This window comes from Wolffia australiana, chromosome 6, assembly GCF_029677425.1.
Source record: "Wolffia australiana isolate 7733 chromosome 6, ASM2967742v1".
NCBI classification, from domain to species: Eukaryota; Viridiplantae; Streptophyta; class Magnoliopsida; order Alismatales; family Araceae; genus Wolffia; species Wolffia australiana.
The window spans coordinates 4,116,426-4,143,108 of NC_135840.1; the positions used below are offsets into that span (position 1 = coordinate 4,116,426).

Consider the following 26,683-nt stretch of genomic DNA (forward strand, 5'->3'; position numbering starts at 1 on the left):
GAATTATTATGTTGACATATTGCATAAATATTATTTTTAATTCTTTCCACCTAGCGATTATTTTCAAGAAAGATAATTACAAATCATTTAGTGATTTCACACCTACTAATTATTTCCATGAAATAATCATCTCGTGACTAACACCAAGGAAAAATACCTACCGATAAAAATGATTAAACCATCCACTATCTAAAAAATATTTCAAACCTAGTGCTTATTTCAATGAAATAGATTGCTGAAACAAAAGTTCTACAACATTATTAATATTCCTTTAATTAATTATAATATTGAGTTGGACCACCAAATTTTAGGTGACAGTTTTAAGTATAAGTTTAAATACCTAGTGATACAGATTTAATATTCATCACTTTCAAGTATTCAACATCCATCAGTTGCCATTCTTTCAACAGAAAATATATGTTTCAAAAATGCCTCTCGGTTGTGTTCGTTCGCGAACGAACACAAACGAACCAATTACGAACACAACGCGAACATAAATTTTTCTCTGTCCGTTCTTCCTCGAATAGTGTTCGTCCAACGCCGAAGACGGAATTTCCCATCCCTATCTACAAGATACGGTGTTACATCATCCATATACATCTGGGAGGCGGACGGGATGATTTTTTCATCCTGGGACGAAAAAATCGTCCCGTCCAGGGGCTCGACGAATCAGTGGACAAAATTTCGTCCTACATATGCGCGGACGGGACGTTTTCTGTCCCGTTGGACGATAAAATCCGTCTGTCCGGAATACTCGGACGATGGACGGACGACATATGGATGACTTGGTAATAAATATTTGAAAGAAATATTTATCTACATTTGAAATAATCGACCAATTTTTAATTTTCCAATAACAAGCTGTCAGATTGTTCACCATTTATTTTTTGAATTTAGAGATGAGGCTCAGACTCTATTTAGATTAAGCAAGAAGTCTGGATTTCTACATTTGTAAAATGATGCTAGTAGATTTTAAAGTTTATTTAAATATTACGCATGTTGAAGCAAAAATTATAGACCCGTTTCACTCAACAAACAATTTAAAATTTCAGAGACGAGGACGAGAACGGAACATTTTAGAGGGGAGACCGACACTAACCTTTTTGATTCATCAAGGAATCTGGAATTTTACAATTTCCAAACGATGATATTAAAGTATTAATTTTCTTAAATCTTATTGTCCCGATCTTTCTGTAACTAAAATTCTAGAGAGGGTGATGAATTTCACTTCCCACATTTTCTACCGTCCGAGATAAAAGCGATTTCGTACGAGGTAGTAGTCCTCATTTGAAAATTGCAAATGTTTTACATGATCATTCAAAAGGTAAACTATAGTTTGTGTGCTATCAGACTAAAAGAGGGGGAAAATATTCAGAGTATGGCTTGACGTGGGGAGGGGATTTTCATGCAGCCGTCCATCCAACTCGCTGAAAACCACCTTCACTTTTCCCGTAGAGTGCCGGTGTTGCGATGGCCGTCAGACATCTCGCGCATTTACTCCATTCACACTGAAATAAAATCGAGGAAATAATTCTTCACAAGTTAGTATCATTTTTCCAATTCACTGAAGTGAAAATTACCAACCATCATTTTTCAACAAAAATATTTTCCAATTCAAATATGGGAAGCAAAGAAACATAACAGGATTACTCCGTATCTTGCAGAAGTGAAATAAGCAAAAATGATGGACCGTACAGGAAGAATACAAAAAACACAGTCCAAATAAAAAATTCCTCAAGAAGTCTCCTGCCATGTGCCAATACAGACCATCGGTTTTTAAAAAAGAACTTTTCCACCTTAAAGGTGGGATGTAAATAAACATAACATTATTGTGCAATATCTCGCAGAAGTTCAATATGACAAAATGAAAAAACGTAGAGGAGGAAGAGTGGAGAAAACAAGAAAAGGGAAAACAGAAAAAAAAAAATACAACGTACAAGATTCGATGAAAAAAGAAGAAGAGAAGAAGAGCATAGTAAACGTGAAGACGAATAGAAGAAATAAGGCGAAAAATTGATGAACTAATGACGAAAGAACAGGCCGTCAGAGAGTCAATATAAATGCGCAACACTTTACATGAGAAGGACAAGGAAAAATGCAAAGTACTGTAAGAAAATAAGAGAACAAAAAGAGGAGAAGGGAAGATAAGAGAGGGCGATAATTAAAAAAATACAGAAGTGGACCCAAAAAATATGAAAATGGGAGGTGAAAGGAAAGGTAAGAACAGAAGATAGAAAGATAGACAGATAGATCACATTCAAGTAGAAAAATAACTTACAGTAAATCATGAGGGATGTAAACCCGTCACCACCTTCCTGTTTTACCGTTGTTACTCTATTACGCGGAAATAGAGCGAGTTAGGCCAAAAAAACATGCACAAGCAAAGCTATGAAAGCGACATAACGTAACTCACCGTCAGAAGAGCTGCCGTCCTCGTCAATGTCATCCTCCGAGTCAGACAAGCACTGCTCTGCGCGACAGAACCATGCACGGAGCATCATCAGCGTCTCTATGTTGTCTGCATCTAGGCGTCATCTACGGTACGTGGTGATGCCTCAACCAATTGAAAAGAGCCGCTCCACCGGTGCACTTGTCCGGCTTACGGCCAGAAATTGGGACGCAATTTTCATCAAGTTCGGGAAGTACCGAGTTCCAACATCCTTCCACCAGCTTAGTGGACTGTCTTCCTCCTCACTACACGGGATATTCAGATACTTGTCTAGCTCCTGCCTAGGCATTGCGCGCGGGCATCGAGTCTTGCACGATCGGGTATATTGTCGCTTGGTGGACACAAAGTGATCCGAACGGCATCTTCCAGATGATTCGTCCTGCTCTGAATCACACCTAGTTGCACTCATGTTACACGCGCTGTCTAGAAGACCGCCGAGGTAGGAAAGCACGTCTTCGTGATATGACGGATGCACGACATCTATCTTGGAGAATGGATCCAGGGTCCCCGCAGTCGTCACTGTGTGATTGCCCCAAATGACCTTTGCGTACTGCATCAACTTGTTATACATGGCACTACACGCCGAGCGCAACGCTTCCCTCCGCTCGTCAACCGAGGTAGCCCCGCCACTGTACATAGCCTGCTCAAGTTGGGACATCAGGTCCGAGATCAACGACATTACCTCAGTGATCGGCAATCTCTTTGCGAAACAGACGTAGTCAGAACCTTCACACAGTGGCCCCAAGATACTAAGATATTCTTCAATTAAATCCCAGTCCTCCTGACATAGCGCGTACTCCATACTCGATGTGGAAAGGAACCTCACGGCCATATGGTCGAGTACCTCTCTCTTCGCAAGAGCACGCTCTAACATCTTGAATGTGGAGTTCCAGCGCGTCCGGCAGTCCACTTTTATCTTGATCGAGTTCGGAAGCTCAAACATCTTGCTCATATCAACATATTTCTCCATCCGTTGCGTGGAACCTTGAGTAGCGTTGACGATGGCTCTGCTGCGTGAAACGGCTACTCCCAAGGGTGCAAAAGTCGTTGAACTGCATTCATCGCCTTACGAGTCGGTTGGTTCATCCGTGGCCAACGCAGCATATGGCTGAACATCTTGACCTCGTACCGTACTAATTTATGGTGCTTCAGGGTTACGTATGATCCTCAGTCCGGACTGGACTACAAGGTTGAGAACATGTGCAATGCACGGTACATGTCTATCCATAGTGAATTGTGGGTTTACAGTCTTCAGCTGATCTACAATTGACGCCAACATGGTTCTGTCGTTAGACGGGTTGTCTGTCGTGATGGCACAAAGCTTCGACTCTATTCCATATTCATATGCAACCTCCACGACGAGCCTCGCCAAGTTGGTGCCGCATAGGGATCCCTTGATCCGCCGGATAGCAAGTAGCAGATCACAGAGCTTCTAGTCGCCGTCAATCCAATGGGTGGTTACACCTAGAAGGGAGAGGTTATTTCTTCACGTCCACGCGTCCACTGTCAAAGAGACGCTACGAATGTCAGCAAACATCTCAATTAGTTTCCCTCCGACTTCTGTATACATGGTAGAAGCCGTAGCTTTGACCGCATCAGGACCAGGGACGTCGCTAACCACCTCCGTCCCGTATAACCATAATCTTCCGAACGACTTCTTCTTCATAAGTTGCCACGGAAGATCGTTGTCACAAATGAATCTGACGAACTCTTCCTTCGTACGCTCCTTGGTGATGCCGCGTAAGTAAAGCTTGGGGGACAGAAAGTCATAGTGGGTTAGCTTCCTCTGATTCGTCTGGACGCCCTTCAGTTCATTGTGATATTTACGATGTGCTTTCTCTATATGTCTCCAAAACATATTCGTGCTCCTATCCTTATTCCGCCTGATGATGACCTTATGAGTGGGGTTCTGCGCTTGACAAAGCGTACACTGGTACTCGTCCAGGCTGAGTTCAACAAATCGATCTAAAACTTTAGACCGCTTGCGTCTAACGCTTCGAGATGACACATTGTCATCGACCACTACCGCGTAGCACTCCGTAGACACCGACGGCGTAGCCCTAGCTGTTGACTTGGGAGTGGTAGTGGATGTGGACTCCATATCTATATCAGAATTAATCACAATACATATTCCTTCATACGAATCACAAACATAGCAATTTGAACACGGTACTGAAGTGACACTAAAGTATGATTAAACAAATGGAGACTCTAATAGATGTGTACAACACTCAACATTCATAAGGATTACATATGCGGAAAAATTATTCGGAGATGACCATGGATATTAGTCTCAAAAATCAGACTGACGCAGTAATAATATATTGACAGACCTATAACAATTCATGCGGACTCAGAACCGGTAATCACATAGCACATGTGCCGTGTGTATTAATACGCAACTAGAGCTCTGTCGTATACAATTCGTGACCAGGTGAAATATACGTACCTCTTCGGGTCGCTGTCAAAGTAAGCTGCAGAACAGAAGCACTGAGGAAGACATGTCCAAATTATCTGAAGAACACATGAAATCAGCGAAATTAAACTTAGGTAGATAAGATAGATAGGTAGATAAGATAGATAGAAAGATAGATACATAGACATATAGATAGGTAGATAAGATAGATAGATAAGATAGATGGATAGATAGATACGTAGATAGGTAGATAGATTGATAGGTAGATAAGATGGATAGATGGATAGATAGATACGTAGATAGGTAGATAGATTGATAGGTAGATAAGATGGATAGATGGATAGATAGACACGTAGATAGGTAGATAGATTGATAGGTAGATAAGGTGGATAGATAGATAGATATATAAACAGAAAGGTAGATATATAGGTAGATAGAGAGTTCGGTAGATAATATAGATAGGTACAAAGATTCGTAGATACAAGGATAGAAAGATAGGTAGACAGTATAGACAGATAGATAGATAGATACGTAGATAGACAGGTAGATAGATAGGTAGAGAAGATAGATAGATAGATAGATAAACATGTAGGTAGATAAGTAGACGGGATAGATAAGTAGATACATAGATTGATAAGATAGATAGGTAGATAAGATAGATAGGTAGATAGATAAACAGATAGATAGATAGACAAGATAGACAGATAGATACGTAGATAGGTAAGATAGACGGATAGGTAGATCACATAGATAGATAGATAGATAGATAGATAGATAGATAGATAGATAGATAGATAGATATATAGATAGATAGATAGATAGATGGATGGATGGATAGATAAATAGATGGATAGATAGATAGATGGGTAGATAGATAGATGGGTAGATAGATAGATGGATAGATAGATAGATGGATAGATAGATAGATAGATGGATAGATAGATAGATGGATAGATAGATAGATAGATGGGTAGATAGATAGATGGATAGATAGATAGATGGATAGATAGATAGATGGATAGATAGATAGATAGACAAGATAGACAGATAGATACGTAGATAGGTAAGATTGACGGATAGGTAGATCACATAGATAGATAGATAGATAGATAGATAGATAGATAGATAGATAAGATAATTCAATGATACTATAATTTCTTGAAGGCATGGAGAAACTATTTTTATCTCAGATTTCAGCACATAAATCATATATTGATGTAAAATAATTATGTTAGCATTTCTTTTAGAAATGATAACATAATTCAATGATACTATAATTTCTTTAAGAAAACCAAAATTAAAAAATGGGATACCTATCTTGCATCTTAAAGATTTTAAATTTTCTTATCTATATTCTTGTTTATGAACTAACCAAAATTTTATTAAAGTTCAAGGTTAGCCTTGAGACATAGCTTGATAATTTCAGAAATAGGTAAGAATTACAGCACCGCAACGTCCCAAGAAGATTTGGTTGAGTCCAAGCATCCGCGGTGATCGAATACACTTTAAATACGAACCATAGGGAACAACCACGACATACGAGAGAAGACAACAGGAAAAGAACGTGACAGCCAACAAATGAACCCAAACATCAACAAAATGAGGAAGGAAAATCTGACAAGGAAAATGATTAGATTACTCTACTTTGGTTTTAGCTGAAGGGAAAAGAAACAGGGGAGATGCTGCCAAATATTTTTTGATTTTCTATCCCATCTCTCTCAGGTGCTTGACATCTGGTCAGCTCCAACAAACTGATGTACAAATTTTTATATGTGATGAAATTTGCTTTAAAAAAAAAAAAGATGGATGGATAGATAGATAGATAGATAGATAGATAGATAGATAGATAGATATATAGATGGATGGATGGATGGATAGATAGATAGATAGATAGATATATAGATAAGATAGATGGATAGATAGATACATACATAGATAGATAGATAGATAGATAGGTAGGCAGATAACATAGATAGATAGATAAGATAGATACATAGACAGATAGATAGGTAAGATAGATAGACACGTAGATAGATAGATAGATAGATAGATATATAGATAAGATAGATGGATAGATAGATAGTTACATACATATATAGATAGGTAGACATTGAGATAGATAGGCAGTGAGATAGAGAGGTGGACATTGAGATAGATATATAGCCAGTGAGATAGATAGGTAGGTATTGAGGTAGATCGGTCAAGAATGAGATAGTCAGAACAAGGGTGAGATAGACAACATACCTAGCCGGCTGTGGGACACCTTCCCGACGGTGAATCACCACTATCTCGCACAGAGAGGGAGGAAGAGCGGCGGGACGCCACTGTCTTGCCGGCGGTGGGACACCACTGTCGTTCGAACTGCGAAATGGGGCTGGCTCTTTCAAAATGAGGTTGTCACTTGTAAGTAACCTATTTTCAGGATACATTCTTCGTCCGGGATGATAACGTCGGACGATTTTTTCAATGGACGGGACGAAAAATCGTCCGGGAGATATTGGACGGACGGTTTTTCACTCCCCGGACAAAAAACCATCCCGTCCTTCGTCCCGGGGAAAATTATGGACGGCAGACTGGACGGAATTCGTCCCGTCCCGCCCATCGTCCCCGCCCGGGACGATCCGGATGTATAGTCATCCATTCCGTCCTCTACCGTCATCCGTCATCCATTCCGTCCTCTACCGTATAGTATGGACGACGGATGATGGTAGAGGACGGAATGGATGACGTGCCATCGTATCTCGTAGAAAAGATCTGCGTTGTAGTCTAAGTTAAATTTCTAATTTCCGTATTAAAAGCCACACTCTCGTTTGTTCATGAAGTAGATGAACTCGACCCACCATTGAAATTTCGAGTCTTTCTCACCCATCTCGATAATCTCCGCATTTGGGCGCTTTTCTGCAACGATTTCAGAAATACCCACAAGCCAATTTGCCGATTCTCAACCTTTTTTGTCGAGATTTCTGTGATTAGGGTTCATGGAACTGACTTCTGCTCTATCTTCTTTCTGTCCGACGGTGGGTTCTCTTCGGAGTGGTCACAGCTCGGCTCCTTTTTTGGTCGTTCGTTTAGGAATTCGTGGCGGTGTTACCTGCGGCTGTGGAAATTGGACGGTTGGCTGGATTTCTCCCCTCCGCCGACCTCGAGGTGTAGAATTGTGACTCTTTATTTTCTGAAGGACTGAGCTTCTTTTTTTAGTTGTTTTCATTTGTTTAATCATGATAAAGGGATTACTCGCCGATGGAGATGGAAGTATTCTGTAATCTGTGCGGAATTCCAGTCCTGGATCATAAATATGTATTGAGAAAGGATTATTTTCATTGAAAGGCAGATTTTAAATAGGAACATTTAGACTTCATGTTTTGTCGAATCGTAAGACAGAATTTGGTAACTTTTAAGCATCCATTATTTTGTGATAGAGTATTATGACTCTTTATTGTAAAGGACTGAGCTTTTGGTGGATTTTCATTTGTTTTTTTCATGATAAGTCTGTAACTCGCCGATGAACTGGAACTAATCTTTAAGATGTGTGGACCTGGAACTCGCCGATAGAGTCTTGGCTAGATTCTTTTTTTGCATAACTCGGACACCTTGATGGTTTAATGGGGGCACCTTATTCAATTTATTTTGTTGAAACTTTCTTGTGTTCCTCCCACATCCACAATTAATTTTAGATTAATCTTTGGCTCTCGATGACCTGAAAAAGTGAATTCTTCTGGTGTACAGGGAAATTTTAGAGCAAAAAAAAACAAAGTCTAGGTTATTTCATGATTTTCACGATATATGAAAAAAAAATTCTATAAATGAACATTTTCTTGTGAACTTGCTGCAGTTGTGGATCAGCGTCGATCACTGTCAAGGTGCCCTACTTCAGTTGGTGACATAACAATCCCCCATGATTCTGCTCAAGAATTAAGTTCTTCCCAAGAAACTCAAGAACACGAGGTTGAAAGCGCAGAAGCTGAAGGTCGAAAAACAGATGTAGACCGATTGGATGATGAAAAAATGACCAAGGTTTGCGACAAATTGATTGAAGTTTTCTTGGTCGACAAGCCGAGGGCAGCTGATTGGAGGAGGTTGCTGGCATTCAGTAGAGAGTGGGATCACATACGCCCTCATTTCTTTAGCCGGTGTCAGGAAAGAGCAGATACTGAGAAAGACCCTGGAAAGAGACACATGCTTCTTCGTCTCGGAAGGAAATTAAAAGAGGTAGATGGTCTTCCCTCTCCATGGTATTTCCGTCACTTTTTAGAATATTTTCTTTTTAAGTACTTTTTAGGCAATTCAAAGTATCTTCTTCTTCCATAATTATGTATTCTTTAATCCCATTGCGTCATACTTATGGTTGTTTGATCGTGTACCTCAGGTTGATGCGGATGTACAAAGGCATAACGAGCTTATTGAAGTTATTGTTGCGTCGAATGAGAACATAAGCGAGATCGTTCGCAGAAGAAGAAAAGACTTCACCAGGGAGTTCTTTGAGCATCTTCATGTCGTTGCAGAGTCTTACTATGAAGATCCTGCAAAGCAAAATGGTGCTTACCTGACCTTGTTGAAGTTGATTATTTATCTTTAAACTGATTAAAACCCTAAACTTAGAGCCTGAAAGCTTAACCATTAAGCTTAGATTTTCTGAATACCAGCACAAATGTTTGCATCAAAAAAATGTATGCATCATGTTAGATATAAACTTGGTGCAATTATCGAGTTTGTTGAACATTCTTTTGGTTAGTTTATTCCTCTCAGAAATGTGTAGATGCTACGGTGTTCTAAACTCATTTGACATGGATAACGAGGTGTTTCTTGTGTTAATTGTGTCTGTAAATCACGATCAGGATCTCCTATTATTTATTGAGAAAAGGCGACCCACCACGCACCAAATTATTCAAAGTCTACTATAAATTGTGAAATATTTTGGTATCTTTAAAGGCTAAGAAACATAACAGCTGTTTTGTTCTTAACTCATCTGACTCGGATATACATGGTGTTTTTTGTTTTAATGGGTTATTTTTGTTTAACTCTGAGGTGCTGCAGTTATTTATTCATACTATTGACGATATTTTCATTTTCTCAATTCTGTGTATTCTACTATAAACTATGGGTTTTTTTTTGTTTATCCGCTCTAGAATAAAAAATCCACTACATTTTAAACCAGTGTTACTTGGACTTTCATTTTCCTAGCTCTGGCAGCAACGGGAAACGCGTGTTTGGCTGCCGTAGAGGCAGATGACAGCGCATCAGAGAGTATCGAAGCAATTAATGCTGCAGAATTAAAGTTTCAAGACATTTTAAACTCTCCCACTCTTGATGTTGCCTGTAGAAAGATTGATAGCCTGGCTGAGAAGAAAGAACTCGACTCAGCTTTGATGTTAATGCTTACCAAAGCTTGGTCCTCTGCAAAAGAATCAAATATGATGAAGGATGAGGTATAAAAGGCTTCAAAATTCACATTTTTCCATTTCGTTTTTGGTAATTTGATTAATATCTGATCAATTGATAGAAATTATTCCATGCTATTATCAGGTTAAGGACATTTTATACCATCTATACATGACTGCAAGGGGTAATTTGCAAAGACTTGTCCCAAAAGAGATTCGAATAGTCAAGTATCTCATCTCAATCGAAGATCCAGAAGAGCAGATGTCCGCTCTAAGAGATGCGTTTACGCCTGGGGATGAAATTGAAGGAAAAGACATAGATGCCCTTTACACGTAAGTTTTTCAACTTCAATTGTAAAAATTCATGAAGTCAAATATTTTACAAGAACTTTGAAACACGGTTTTCCCCTGTTGGAAAAATATATCAATTCTCTAACAAATAAAAGCTAAGATGCAAGAGAAAGTAGACAACAGTAAAATATATTTCCAATTTTTGGGAAAATATATTGTTATTTGTGCACTTATTGCTCTTTTGGCACAAGTTTTAATAAATTATTTTCCTTACAGGACTCCGGAGAAGTTGTTCACATGGATTAGAAGCGTGTTGGATGCATACCATTTTAGCAGGGAAGGAACTCTTGTCAGGGAGGCCAGAGATCTGATGAACCCTAAGGTCATCCAAAAACTAGAAACGCTGAAGATAGTCCTGGAAAAAAACTTCTTATGAGATTTCAATATTATGCATAAAAATTTGAATATCCTGAAGACTCAATTCTTTAGTTCAGATTATTCCCTGAGGCACTTGATTTACTACATCCATTTCATAAATTCCAGCGATTATTTTGCATGAAGTTTAGGGCAATATTATAAGGATTTTTTGGGAGGGTTACCGATTTTGGGTGCTCTCTCTTATCTTTCTTTGGAAAAAAAATTTGTTGTAAGGAATCTTCTGTGAAGCACATTTGATCATCTGGTTTAAAGATTACCATGCCTTGAGCCAAAACTATTAATTAATTTCAGTTTCATCATCACCTGTAAAGGAAATACCAATAAACTCATTAGTATAGTTGAAAAGGATAATCATTTGACCCCCCCCATGTGATCGGTCTCTATTCTGCAATAAATTCTAATCTCAATCAGATTTTTAGTCCTTGCAGAATGTCGCCCTCCTTATTTAAGTTTATAACTATTTAGAATTATCAGCTTAATAATTGATAACCTAGAGTAATGAATAATAATTTATTGATATCATAGAATAAGTACAATTAGTATTTATTCAATGAAATCAGTTACTAAGCTTATAACTCTAAATAGTTCAAAAAAAACTCTAAATAGTCCTAATATTATATAATTGTTATAATTAATTTTCAATGATGGTTTGCAACGATATCAATTATTTACTAAGATTAACCATTCCATGTGTTAAATTAAAGGTCATGTTTTTGTATTCATAAAATTTAAATATATTGGGTTACAATTATTAATGCTCATCAACCACCCGGCCAGTATATCCAAATACTTATAAACTCAAAGATAACGAGTCATAATTACTACGGTATCGATTAGTAACCTGATATATCCATAAATTCATAAACCTAAATATAATAGGTTATAATTATTCAGTGATGTCATTTAATAAGCTGGTAACTGTGTGATGTCTATAGTTATCTCTCTCCCATACACTTTTCAAAATAAAATTATCTCTCAGATCCATGAAATCAACCATTTGTTAATCCGGAAACTCTTCCCCCAATTATATTACTTCAAAAAATCTTCAAAAATTCATGTAGTATAGTCACAATGTGGCAAATTTCCTACATCTCATCCTGGAAAAAAAATTAAACTACAACCGAGGAACAGTTTGGCTTACCTATTCCAATGAAATATTCCATCGCCGCAATTTATGATCAAATTCATAGCAGAGACATAAGATTTTACTTATTTCATCTTTGCCTCCGTGAAAAGCACATGCTTATTGACTCGAGGGTCATACTTCCGGAATTCAAGCTTCTCTTGCAATTTGCGTGGGTTCTTTCTCTTCACGTAGAAGAATCCTGTTCCTGCTGCCGACACCAGCCTTATGAATATCGACCCGCCCTTCGCCTTTCCCATATCTTCCAAACTACAATCGCAAGATCAAACATAAACAACCCACAAGAAAAATCAGATAAGTCCCATGAAATAGGACAACAGAACGACCTCAGATTACAATAATGTGGAAAACGTTTTTTTTATAAAAGGTTCTTTTCTATTCTTGATAATTTCCATGCTGTTGGTATTTTATGCTTCTTAATCTAATCCTGGTTTCAAAATTAAATCTAAAACATCTCTAATTCATTTTTCTATGCTCTAAAAAAATCTGGACTATTTTTTAAAAAGAAATCTGATGTAACTCAGGCACTATCACCACATGTACTGGGCCATGTAGCCTGCCAAAAAATATACAACACTTCTTTTCCAATCGCACCAAGAAATATTTGTGTAACAATAGATCCACCTGGCTCCCTCACAAATTAAAGTACTTGGGAAATCTAATATTCCAAAAAATCGAATTTTTGGCTCCCGAATGTCCATCTAGCCAATTAATTTCTGATGTTTCTTGCAATTTGGTAGGCAAAGATGCCCAACAAGAAAGAAATAATAACCTGACTCCAAGACTCTATTAAATAAGCAATGAGAATCCCTTCTCTTATAAGCAACATGAATTTATAGATGAGATTTCTCAAATGCATTATTTTGTAAGGAATCTCATTGACACGAGAAAGAAAAGTATATGGTTTTTGGTTTAGGGTTTAAGTTCAGGGTTTAGGCTTTAGTGGTTAGGGTTTAGGGTACCAAGGAAGCATCTCTTCTTCATAAAAAATATAGATTTCACACTTTTTTCCTAGATGTGATATTTTTTCCGAGTTTATTGAAAATTAGACACGGAGAAACACAAGCTCTGATTTAGTAAAATCTGAAAAGAAAAGCTTAAACATGTCTGGCCTTTTACACCAACTACTTTCCAATTTGTATTCAAGAGTTGGGTATTGACCTTAGCATAGCATTGTGGTTTTGCATTGCAATTTCCGATATTACGCTGAGAAATACTATGAAATGGAATCTGACCTTCATCCATTATGAATCGTCAAAAGAGTGGAATATTCATTCAGTACGTCCGATCAAAAGGGAAAATGACTGATAACGATAACTTATCATAAGAGTGGTGTGAAAAGTTTAAAAATGCAATCAAAATACAGGTAGAAATGCATAAGAACAGTCGACCGCACGCGTATAATTAGATAATATTTGATGGAAAAATAGCAGAGAAGAAGATTCAAACGGAAATTTAATAATCCTCGAGAGTGAATCCCAGCTTGGAACTCAGACAACTGTTTGAAATTGATCACAGAATCAGGGAAAAAAGCAATGCACTCGTTCGTAAGCAGAAACAGCCACGGATATAAAATGATAACTTGGAAGCAAATGAGTTAAAAAACGAAGGAACCCAAGAAACTTAGAACCCTAATAATACAGAAAATACGTCACTTACGCCTCAATCGAGCGTGAGGGCAAAGAGAGGGATTACCTGAGGAACGTCCGGAGAGCAGAAAATGAAGAACAAACGAGAATTCGAGAGGAAAGATCGAGTTCAGCAACCCAAGTTGTGAACTTCCTCGGATTCTTTAGAAGAGATCACTCTCTTCTATACATCCGGGACGCGGACGGGACGATTTTTTCGCCCCGAGACGAATCAATCGTCCCGTCCAGGGGCTCCACGAATCAGTGGACGAAATTTCATCCTACATATGCGCGGACGGGACGTTTTCTGTCCCGTTGGACGATATAATCCGTCCGTCCGGAATACTCGGACGATGGACGGACGACATATGGACCACTTGGTGATAAATATTTGAAAGAAATATTTATTTACGTTTGAAATAATCGACCAATTTTTAATTTTCCAATAACAAGCTGTCAGATTGTTCACCATTTATTTTGTTGAATTTAGAGATGAGGCGCAGACTCTATTTAGATTAAGCAAGAAGTCTGGATTTCTACATTTGTAAAACGATGCTAGTAGATTTTAAAGTTTATTTAAATATTAAGCATGTTGAAGCAAAAATTATAGACCCGTTTCACTCACCAAACATTTTAAAATTTCAGAGACGAGGACGAGAACGGAACATTTTAGAGGGGAGACCGACACTAACCTTTTTGATTCACCAAGGAATCTGGAATTTTACAATTTCCAAACGATGATATTAAAGTTTTAATTTTCTTAAATCTTATTGTCCCGATCTTTCTGTAACTAAAATTCTAGAGAGGGTGATGAATTTCACTTCCCACATTTTCTACCGTCCGAGATAAAAGCGATTTCGTACGAGGTTGTAGTCCTCATTTGAAAATTGCAAATGTTTTACATGATCATTCAAAAGGTAAACTGTAGTTTGTGTGCTATCAGACTAAAAGAGGGGGAAAATATTCAGAGTATGGCTTGACGTGGGGAGGGGATTTTCATGCAGCCGTCCATCCAACTCGCTGAAAACCACCTTCACTTTTCCCGTAGAGTGCCGGTGTTGCGATGGCCGTCAGACATCTCGCGCATTTACTCCATTCACACTGAAATAAAATCGAGTAAATAATTCTTCACAAGTTAGTATCATTTTTCCAATTCACTGAAGTGAAAATTACTAACCATCATTTTTCAACAAAAATATTTTCCAATTCAAATATGGGAAGCAAAGAAACATAACAGGATTACTCCGTATCTTGCAGAAGTGAAATAAGCAAAAATGATGGACCGTACAGGAAGAATACAAAAAACACAGTCCAAATAAAAAATTCCTCAAGAAGTCTCCTGCCATGTGCCAATACTGACCATCGGTTTTTAAAAAAGAACTTTTCCACCTTAAAGGTGGGATGTAAATAAACATAACATTATTGTGCAATATCTCGCAGAAGTTCAATATGACAAAATGAAAAAACGTAGAGGAGGAAGAGTGAAGAAAACAAGAAAAGGGAAAACAGAAAAAAAAAATACAACGTACAAGATTCGATGAAAAAAAAACAAGAGAAGAAGAGCAGAGTAGACGTGAAGACGAGTAGAAGAAATAAGGCGAAAAATTGATGAACTAATGACGAAAGAACAGGCCGTCAGAGAGTCAATATAAATGTGCAACACTTTACATGAGAAGGACAAGGAAAAATGCAAAGTACTGTAAGAAAATAAGAGAACAAAAAGAGGAGAAGGGAAGATAAGAGAGGGCGATAATTAAAAAAATACAGAAGTGGAGCCAAAAAATATGAAAATGGGAGGTGAAAGGAAAGGTAAGAACAGAAGATAGAAAGATAGACAGATAGATCACATTCAAGTAGAAAAATAACTTACAGTAAATCATGAGGGATGTAAACCCGTCACCACCTTCCTGTTTTACCGTTGTTACTCTATTACGCGGAAATAGAGCGAGTTAGGCCAAAAAAACATGCACAAGCAAAGCTATGAAAGCGACATAACGTAACTCACCGTCAGAAGAGCTGCCGTCCTCGTCAATGTCATCCTCCGAGTCAGACAAGCACTGCTCTGCGCGACAGAACCATGCACGGAGCATCATCAGCGTCTCTATGTTGTCTGCATCTAGGCGTCCTCTACGGTACGTGGTGATGCCTCAACCAATTGAAAAGAGCCGCTCCACCGGTGCACTTGTCGGGCTTACGGCCAGAAATTGGGGCACAATTTTCGTCAAGTTCGGGTAGTACCGAGTTCCAACATCCTTCCACCAGCGTAGTGGACTGTCTTCCTCCTCACTGCACAGGATATTCAGATACTTGTCTAGCTCCTGCCTAGGCATTGCGCGCGGGCATTGAGTCTTGCACGATCGGGTATATTGTCGCTTGGTGGACACAAAGTGATCCGGACGGCGTCTTCCAGATGATTCGTCCTGCTCTGAATCACACCCAGTTGCACTCATGTTACACGCGCTGTCTAGAAGACCGCCGAGGTAGGAAAGCACGTCTTCGTGATATGACGGATGCACGACATCTATCTTGGAGAATGGATCCAGGGTCCCCGTCGTCGCCACTGTGTGATTGCCCCAAATGACCTTTGCGTACTGCATCAACTTGTTATACATGGCACTACACGCCGAGCGCAACGCTTCCCTCCGCTCGTTAACCGAGGTAGCCCCGCCACTGTACATAGCCTGCTCAAGTTGGGACATCAGGTCCGAGATCAACGACATTACCTCAGTGATCGGCAATCTCTTTGCGAAACAGACGTAGTCAGAACCTTCACACAGTGGCCCCAAGATACTAAGATATTCTTCAATTAAATCCCAGTCCTCCTGACATAGCGCGTACTCCATACTCGATGTGGAAAGGAACCTCACGGCCATATGGTCGAGTACCTCTCTCTTCGCAAGAGCACGCTCTAACATCTTGAATGTGGAGTTCCAGCGCGTCCGGCAGTCCACTTTTATGTTGATCATGTTCATAAGCTCAAACATCTTGCACATATCAACTTATTTCTCCATCCGTTGTGTGGACCCTTGAATAGCATTGACGATGGCTCTGCTGCGTGAAACGGCTACTCCCAGGGTGCAAAAGTGGCTGAACTGATTTCGTCGCCTTGCGAGTCGGTTGATTCATCCGTGGCCAATGCAGCATATGGATGAAGATCTCAACCTCGTACCGTACTAATTTATGGTGCTTCAAGGTTACATATGATCCTCAGCTCGGACTGGACTACAAGGTTGAGAACATGTGCAATGCACAGTACATGTCTATCCATAATGAATTGTGGGTTTACAGTCTTCAGCTGATCTACAATTGACGCCAACATGGTGTCTGTCGTGATGGCACAAAGTTTCGACTCTATTCCATATTCATATGCAACCTCCACAACGAGCCTCGCCAAGTTGGTGCCGCAATGGGATCCCTTGATCCGTCGGATAGCAAGTAGCAGATCACAGAGCTTCCAGTCGTCGTCAATCCAATGGGCGGTTACACCTAGAAGGGAGAGGTTATTTCTTCACGGCCACGCGTCCACTGTCTGAGAGACGCTACGAATGTCAGCAAACATCTCAATTAGTTTCCCTCCGACTTCTGTATACATGGTAGAAGCCGTAGCTTTGACCGCATCAGGACCAGGGACGTCGCTAACCACCTCCGTCCCGTATAACCATAATCTTCCGAACGACTTCTTCTTCATAAGTTGCCACGGAAGATCGTTGTCACAAATGAATCTGACGAACTCTTCCTTCGTACGCTCCTTGGTGATGCCGCGTAAGTAAAGCTTGGGGGACAGAAAGTCATAGTGGGTTAGCTTCCTCTGATTCGTCTGGACGCCCTTCAGTTCATCGTGATATTTACGATGTGCTTTCTCTATATGTCTCCAAAACATATTCGTGCTCCTATCCTTATTCCGCCTGATGATGACCTTATGAGTGGGGTTCTGTGCTTGACAAAGCGTACACTGGTACTCGTCCAGGCTGAGTTCAACAAATCGATCTAAAACTTTAGACCACTTGGGTCTAACGCTTCGAGATGACACATTGTTATCGACCACTACCGCGTAGCACTCCGTAGACACCGACGGCGTAGCCCTAGCTGTTGACTTGGGAGTGGTAGTGGATGTGGACTCCATATCTATATCAGAATTAATCACAATACATATTCCTTCATACGAATCACAAACATAGCAATTTGAACACAGTACTGAAGTGACACTAAAAAATGATTAAACAAATGGAGACTCTAATAGATGTGTACAACACTCAACATTCATAAGGATTACAGATGCGGAAAAATTATTCGGAAATGACCGTGGATATTAGTCTCAAAACTTGGACCGACGCATTAATAATATATCGACAGACCTATAACAATTCATGCAGACTCAGAACCGGTAATCACATAGCACATGCGCCGTGTGTATTAATACGCAACTAGAATTCTGTCGTGTACAATTCGTGACCAGGTGAAATATACGTACCTCTTCGGGTCGCTGACAAAGTAAGCTGCAGAACAGAAGCACTGAGGAAGACATGTCCAAATTATCTGAAGAACACATGAAATCAGCGAAATTAAACTTAGGTAGATAAGATAGATAGGTAGATAAGATAGATAGAAAGATAGATACATAGACATATAGATAGGTAGATAAGATAGATAGATAAGATAGATGGATAGATAGATACGTAGATAGGTAGATAGATTGATAGGTAGATAAGATGGATAGATGGATAGATAGATACGTAGATAGGTAGATAGATTGATAGGTAGATAAGATGGATAGATAGATACGTAGATAGGTAGATAGATTGATAGGTAGATAAGATGGATAGATGGATAGATGGATAGATAGATACATAGATAGGTAGATAGATTGATAGGTAGATAAGGTGGATACATAGATAGATAAACAGAAAGGTAGATATATAGGTAGATATGTAGATAGATAAGGTAGATAGGTAGATAAGATAGGAAGATAGGTAGAGAAGGTAGACAGATTGATAGACACGTAGAGAGATAGATAAGATAGATAGATAGATAAGATAGATGGATAGATAGATACGTAGATAGATAGATAGATACATAGGTAGATAAGTTCGATAGATAGATAGATAAATAGGCCGATAGATAGGTAGATAAGATAGGTAGACAGATAGATAGATACGTATATAGGTAGATAGAGAGATCGGTAGATAATATAGATTGGTACAAAGATTCGTAGATACAAGGATAGAAAGATAGGTAGACAGTATAGACAGATAGATAGATAGACAGATAGATACGTAGATAGACAGGTAGATAGATAGGTAGAGAAGATAGATAGATAGATAGATAAACATGTAGGTAGATAAGTAGATACATAGATTGATAAGATAGATAGGTAGATAGATAAACAGATAGATAGATAGACAAGATAGACAGATAGATACGTAGATAGGTAAGATAGACGGATAGGTAGATCACATAGATAGATTAAATGGTAGATAGATAGATAGATAGATAGATAGATAGATAGATAGATAGATAGATAGATAGATAGATAGATAGATAGATAGATAGATAGATAGATAGATAGATAGATAGATAGATAGATAGATAGATAGATAGATAGATAGATAGATAGATAGATAGATAGATATATAGATGGATGGATGGATGGATAGATAGATAGATAGATAGATAGATAGATAGATAGATAGGTAGGTAGATAACATAGATAGATAGATAAGATAGATACATAGACAGATAGATAGGTAAGATAGATAGACACATAGATAGATAGATAGATAGATATATACATAAGATAGATGGATAGATAGATAGATAGATAGATAGATAGATAGATAGATAGATAGTTAGGTAGATAACATAGATAGATAGATAAGATAGATACATAGACAGATAGATAGGTAAGATAGATAGACACATAGATAGATAGATAGATAGATAGATAGATAGATATATACATAAGATAGATGGATAGATAGGCCATATGCAGAAAGGGGACTAGGCATTCAAAAGGTAGAAGATATACTCCAAGCACTAAAATTGAAAAGGGTATGGAATCTTTGAAATAACTCCTCTTTATGGAGTCAATTAATAATTGCCAAATATGGTCACATAGAGGACTGGGCAGAGGACTCAACTTTACCGCATTGTATTAAATCATTGCATAGTGTATGGTTACAAATGATGCCTATCATTCAATGGGAGGTTGGAAAAGGAAACATCGATGCTTGGAAAACCAATTGGACAGGATTGGGAAGACTTTGTGACATAGGAAATATCTCTCGTGAAATATGCAATTCCTCTGTTGCTGAATTTTTGGGACAAAATTGGGAAGAACTATTGAAAAGAGCTAGATTTCCCGAATCTTATATTCACGCAATTAAGCAGAAAAAAGTCAGTCTCTCAGACCGTGATGATAAACCAATCTGGACTATAGAAAATTCAGGAAAGTTTTCCACAAAATCAGCTTGGGCATTTTGCAGGGATAGTAATGCAAAATCATTGTTATTCTCAACTATTTGGAATAAAGTCTTACCCACAAAAATCAGTATCTTCATGTGGAAGCTTCTCCATAATAAACTTCCTCTTGACAAAAACTTCCAGAATGTAGGAATCAGTTTAGCCTCAAAATGTGTATGTTGCAATAATTGGCCTCAAATAGAAGACAGATTACATCTTTTCTTCAATAGCCAAAGTGCCAATAATACATGGGACTGGTTTTAAATCAATGGAGTTGCCAGAAAAAGTACAAAGACATTTGGTGGTTGGTTTCAATTCTTTTGTAAAAATCCATCAGGGAATCAAAAGCCCAAATATTGAAAAGAAACTCTTTCTTTACAATATTGTGGGAAATTTGGAAGGAACGAAATAATGGAAAATGGAAAGGTCAGGTTTTGAATGAGGCTTTCAGATATAGGCTTCTAAATACAATCAAGTACATGGATAGACAAGTCCAACCAAAGATAATCACGTGTATTCAAGAATTAAAAAGTCTGAAAAACTGGGGGCTCACCGAGGGACCAAAGATTTATATACATTCTGTTAAAAGAGTCACATGGCAGAAACCTCCAACGGGTATTCTCAAGCTTAACATTGATGGAGCTTCTAAAGGCAATCCTGGAGAAAGTGCAGGAGGAGTAATCAGAGATGAAAGAGGTTTTGTGGTAGCTGCATTTTCAAAAGACTACAAAGTGCAAACGAGCATGGTAGCAGAAATCAGAGCGCTTTTGGATGGACTAAGACTATGTAGAAGTCTAAGAATAAGGAATATAATTGTTGAAACAGACTCACAGTCACTGGTTGAAATGGTACAAAAGCAGCATTGTGCCATTTGGAAAGAACAAAAAAGATGGAATAAAATTTTAAAACTGCTTGAAGGGATACCGACAATCAAACACATATATAGGGAAGGGAATTCAGTTGCAGATGCGCTGGCTAACCATGGCATTAGGCTAGGTAGGAAAATATTTTTTTCATCTATGCAGGAATTACCACTTTCATGCAAGGGGGCTATCAGGACAGAGCAGATGGGATTACCATATCTTCGGCAAACTAAAAAGATCGAGAAACCTTTGTGAAGAAGTTCAATCAAATTTAAGACATGAAACTTGGCATCAAAATTCCAAGGTACGCACTTTTATGGACCAAGTACATTCATAGATTTCTATGCGCTGCTTTATCTTAACACTAATGTTTAGATAATTAGACTCAAAATTATTATGGATGGCAAAACTTTTTAGTAACATCGGAATGCAATGAAAAGAAAATAATGTGCTTGAAATCAGAGAGGAAAAAAGATTTTCTAACCTTTTTGGACATGGAAGCTACTTCCACCTTTGGTTTATTAGGACCGAGGATTTTTTGATGCATCTTCTCAAGAAGTTACTAGCTAAGTACTCAATGATGCAACCCACCTATCCGGAAGTGACCAGGAGAACCAATACCAAAGTCGGGGGGGAGAGAGGAGCCAACAACGAGGTCTCACCATAAGCGTTCAAGCAATCAACAAAGGCAAACCAAATGACTTGGAAACAATACTTCACAGTCAAAGTCAATATTGAAAGATATTTAATTGCGGTCAAGAAAGGACAGAACAACAAGGAAACAACAACAAATCAAACTCAAAGCCGAACTTGATTTGGAATTATATTCAGCTATGATCAAGAAAGATCAAGACAACAAGCAGACAACAACAAATGGATAAACTTTTCTACAAAAAGCTTGAAAGTTTGCACCAATAAAAAACAGCAGGAATCAGTACAAGTATCAAAAGATGACGATGAGGGAAATGTACAACGGTTTGTGGATTATTTTCAGAAAAGTGTTGAAACCATCGTATGAAGATTCTCGATCTCCCGAGGAATGTGATGCTAATCCCCATCACCACCGGATAGTGTTGAGCCAAATCAAAGAAGAAAGAGCGACACATCTTTAAGGGTAGTGCATCAACATATCATTGTACCCTAGGAGACCAGTGGAGGTGGTTTGTATTGATCCTGAAGGCATGGAGAAACTATTTTTATCTCAGATTTCAGCACATAAATCATATATTGATGTAAAATAATTATGTTAGCATTTCTTTTAGAAATGATAACATAATTCAATGATACTATAATTTCTTTAAGAAAACCAAAATTAAAAAATGGGATACCTATCTTGCATCTTAAAGATTTTAAATTTTCTTATCTATATTCTTGTTTATGAACTAACCAAAATTTTATTAAAGTTCAAGGTTAGCCTTGAGACATAGCTTGATAATTTCAGAAATAGGTAAGAATTACAGCACCGCAACGCCCCAAGAAGATTTGGTTGAGTCCAAGCATCCATGTGATCGAATACACTTTAAATACGAACCATAGGGAACAACCACGACATACGAGAGAAGACAACAGGAAAAGAACGTGACAGCCAACAAATGAACCCAAACATCAACAAAATGAGGAAGGAAAATCTGACAAGGAAAATGATTAGATTACTCTACTTTGGTTTTAGCTGAAGGGAAAAGAAACAGGGGAGATGCTGCCAAATATTTTTTGATTTTCTATCCCATCTCTCTCAGGTGCTTGACATCTGGTCAGCTCCAACAAACTGATGTACAAATTTTTATATGTGATGAAATTTGCTTTAAAAAAAAGAAAAAGATGGATGGATAGATAGATAGATAGATAGATAGATAGATAGATAGATATATAGATGGATGGATGGATGGATAGATAGATAGATAGATAGATAGATAGATAGATAGATATATAGATAAGATAGATGGATAGATAGATACATAGATAGATAGATAGATAGATAGGTAGGCAGATAACATAGATAGATAGATAAGATAGATAGATAGATAGATATATACATAAGATAGATGGATACATAGATACATAGATAGATAGATTTATTGATAGAAGGTCATTTAGAAAGTCATTCTAACCTTATATTTTCCCTCCACCAGCCCCAAAAATGATACCCTAATTGGATTGATCAACAGTGAGCTAGATAGCTAAAAAGTGAGAAAGTTGGATCAACAGAGAGATAGGTAGATAGATAGGTAGACATTGAGATAGAGAGGTGGACATTGAGATAGATAGATAGCCAGTGAGATAGGTAGGTATTGAGGTAGATCGGTCGAGAATGAGATAGTCAGAACAAAAGTGAGATTGCGAGATAGACAACATACCTTGTCGGCGATGGGACACCACTGTCGTTCGAACTGCGAAATGGGGCTGGCTCTTTCAAAATGAGGTTGTAACTTGTAAGTAACCTATTTTCAGGATACATTTTTCATCCGGGACGATAACGTCGGATGATTTTTCCAATGAACGGGATGAAAAATCGTCCGGGAGATATTGGACGGGACAGTTTTTCACTCCCCGGACAAAAAACCGTCCCGTCCTTCGTCCCGGGGAAAATTATGGACGGCAGACTGGACGGAATTCGTCCCGTGATGCAGGACTGACGTCGTCGACATCCTGCGATGGGAGCGTGGTCCATCGTCCTCCTCGGAGGACAATGATCTGGGACTGCACGTCAGCTTGTCAGTGGAGGCGTCCCGGTATGGTCCTACGCAAGGTCCTCAATTTGCCAGGGCTGAAGGGTGTCTCTATCTTCGTGTGGGCGTTGATCCACGGATAATCGGCGAGGCGCTGGTGGCGGCTTCGGCGAACGGGGTTGGCGAGCGGCAGCGTTGAGCGGCGGCCGCGTCATCGTCGAGCGGCGGCGACGGCGGCGGCGAGCCGCAGCGGCGTGGCGCCGAGCGTGGCGGCGGCGGGTCGAGCGGCGGTGGCGGCGCGGCGCGCGAGGCGGCACGGGGGGGGGCGGCGAGGCTCCATGTGGCGCGGCTTGGCGGCGCGGGGCACGGCGTGGCGGCACGGGGCGCGGCAAGGTGGCGCGGGCAGGCGGGCGGTGCCAGCGGCGGCGGAGCCACCAACGACTAGGTCACTCGAACCTCTTCCAAAAATGTGTTTCACTCAAAGGAAAATCTGTCTATTCTATTACAAGGGGTTCCTTATATAGGACCCATGAGGAAGAAATAAAGGAAAATACTTAACCTAAAAAGATGAAAATTTACCCAGACCTAAGAAAAAAGTTGCGGATACGTTGAGGGTTTCGCCATCATCCCGTCCCGCCCATCATTCCCGTCCGGGACGATCCAGATGTATACTCTCTTCTGCAGAAAAATAGTAGGAAGAGATTAAAGTCTTTAGTTTCAAAGGGCATATTTTAAGAGATGACTATACTCATGGACTTTAAATCTATAGTGGAACTTAAGGCAACTAGAAGATATGAAAACCAATGTCCAAAGGGCATATGTTAAGAGATAACTTTAGTCATATCATTTGAATAGTAAGTGGAACTTAGGCATCTGGTGTGCATCTTTCCACTGGAAAGTTTCTGATCACAGCTACTAGAAGATGAAAAAGACAAAATTAACTCGTGATATAGAGTATATAAAATACTATATTAACTCTCTCATGGAACCTTAACCATCATCTATTATTGTTTGTGTACAGTCCCTGTCCCACTTGACGCTCCTACGATGACATACAGAGTATGGTCAATTGTCAGTCCGTAATTTGTCATCCCATTAACTACTGATATATTGGTGAATCATCATTAAGATCTTCTTTTTTATTTCAGTGCCTTTGTCATGGACTTCATTGCATCATCTTCCTTGAGTGAGTTCATGTTATACTCAAGGCTGATGATCACATCTTGACTACTCAATCATCTTTGTGAACTTCTGTTGCACCCCAGCTGAGATGTTTTAAAATTCATAAATAAGAACTACTACGTCATAGTCAAAGTACAACTATCCCTCCATAAGATGTATTTGGTATCTAAGGTCTAAGGATGACTTACACAATTGTTTTATGAAACAACTTGATTAATAGTTTGGTGTAATACTATTCATGGATTCATATGGATCAATTAAGTAAACTTTTTTCGCTAAAGATTGCCTAGGATTTGTCTTCAACATCTAATACACCAATGGCTACAGGTTTGAGCCACAATTTGTCATCATATAGGTGATTGACAAGCCAATCCTACATTACACATCTTATTCAATGTTCAATAATATGATGTATTCATCATAGTGCACGTGTGATGCTTATGATGAAGTCTATGAATACATGATCATACTTAGTGAATTATGTTGATATCATATTACGGAAATCACTGGTCTTTAATTATGTGTTCCAAATATAATTGTTTGAAGGATACACTAGAAGGACATTGAAGTATCTGAATAAAATAACACTATCCAGTCCCACTAATATGATGAGTATGGCGAGTGTTGTAGCTTGTGAGTCCTCTTTAGCAAAAAGAAATCACTGAATTGATTGGTATGAATTCCTAAATGGTATTATACCAAGCTTTCAGTAAGATTGATTCATATCACAATAGTGTAAGTGGACCTTGGACTTGAGACACTAAAGACGTCTTGTGGATGGTTGATTCAACTTTGACTATGACATACTAGCTCCTACTCATGGAGTTGTAAATAGTTTGAGTTTGATTTCAGGATAAAGTTTACGAAGATGATTGAGTGGTAAAGATGGGATACTCCTCCCTTAGTAGAAGAGGAGATAGCTTAGGTAAAATGATAGCATGAAGTCCTTAGCCAAGGCAGTGAAATTTCAAAAAGAGTGACAATTGATCGCACCTAAGTTATGCTTGGAGCATCAAACTGATGACAGACTATATGTACACTATAAGTGATGAGAGATAGGTTTTATGAGTGAGTTGATATACACTCCTTTGCAGCTTCCTGAGCACGAGGTGTAGCTTGGAACCCATGAGTTAGAGACTCGACCTATTGATTAGGTTATTTTATTTTTCGTTAAATTAATATATGTCATGATATAGTTAATTAATTTGGATGGCCAATAAGGGTTATTGGGTCATTCGACTCATTTTTGGATTGATAGATGGGCCTAGAGGGTATAAATGGTCTTTTAGATGTTGAAAGATATACTTAAAGTTTGGAAATTTTATGAAAAATACCCACGTTGTATAAATAGGAAAAGGGCATGAATGTAAATTCACCCTACTTATAATTTGTCAAGGCCCTATTGTTCTCCCTTCTCCTCAAAGCACTTCTCCATTCCCGGTGCGATCAGAACAACATAACAATGATGATGAAGCATGAACATGATTAATCAAGGTAAAGGATGAGATTCAATATGCCAAGGATCACATGGATACATCTAGAGTCTGTACACATTAGCAGGTTGACACGTTTGACTCAAAGATCTAAGAAATCAAAGATATAATCAGTGCTAGTTGATTTGGATGATCGTTTAGCAGATGTCATTTTGATTCCATCTAGAACTCATCATAATAGAGAACATCACATGTTTAAAGACTAGCAATCTCTTTATTATAATCTCATCAAATTCATTTAGTCATATTATATATTCATGGACTTCATTATAAGCA

The 26,683-nt window shown here is 38.7% G+C and overlaps 3 protein-coding genes across 3 annotated transcripts; 1 reads left to right on the plus strand and 2 right to left on the minus strand.

The window, feature by feature from the left end:
• Positions 1–7,666: 7,666 nt before the first annotated feature.
• On the plus strand, positions 7,667–11,053 carry LOC144704468 (uncharacterized protein At4g37920). The gene is made up of 6 exons (XM_078576907.1): positions 7,667–8,012; positions 8,698–9,074; positions 9,232–9,400; positions 10,047–10,291; positions 10,389–10,576; positions 10,811–11,053. The coding sequence occupies exons 1-6, from the start codon at positions 7,844–7,846 to the stop codon at positions 10,968–10,970; spliced, it is 1,308 nt and encodes a 435-aa protein (XP_078433033.1). The 5' UTR covers positions 7,667–7,843; the 3' UTR covers positions 10,971–11,053.
• Positions 11,054–11,968: 915 nt separating this feature from the next.
• LOC144704895 (uncharacterized) lies at positions 11,969–13,937 on the minus strand. The gene is made up of 2 exons (XM_078577475.1): positions 13,812–13,937; positions 11,969–12,365 (listed from the first exon to the last, which is right to left on the minus strand). Exon 2 carries the CDS (start codon positions 12,353–12,355, stop codon positions 12,182–12,184), a length of 174 nt encoding a protein of 57 aa, XP_078433601.1. The 5' UTR covers positions 12,356–12,365; positions 13,812–13,937; the 3' UTR covers positions 11,969–12,181.
• A 1,954-nt stretch (positions 13,938–15,891) lies between these two features.
• On the minus strand, positions 15,892–16,728 carry LOC144704467 (uncharacterized). The gene has a single exon (XM_078576906.1). The coding sequence runs from the start codon at positions 16,726–16,728 to the stop codon at positions 15,892–15,894; it is 837 nt and encodes a 278-aa protein (XP_078433032.1).
• Positions 16,729–26,683: the final 9,955 nt, after the last annotated feature.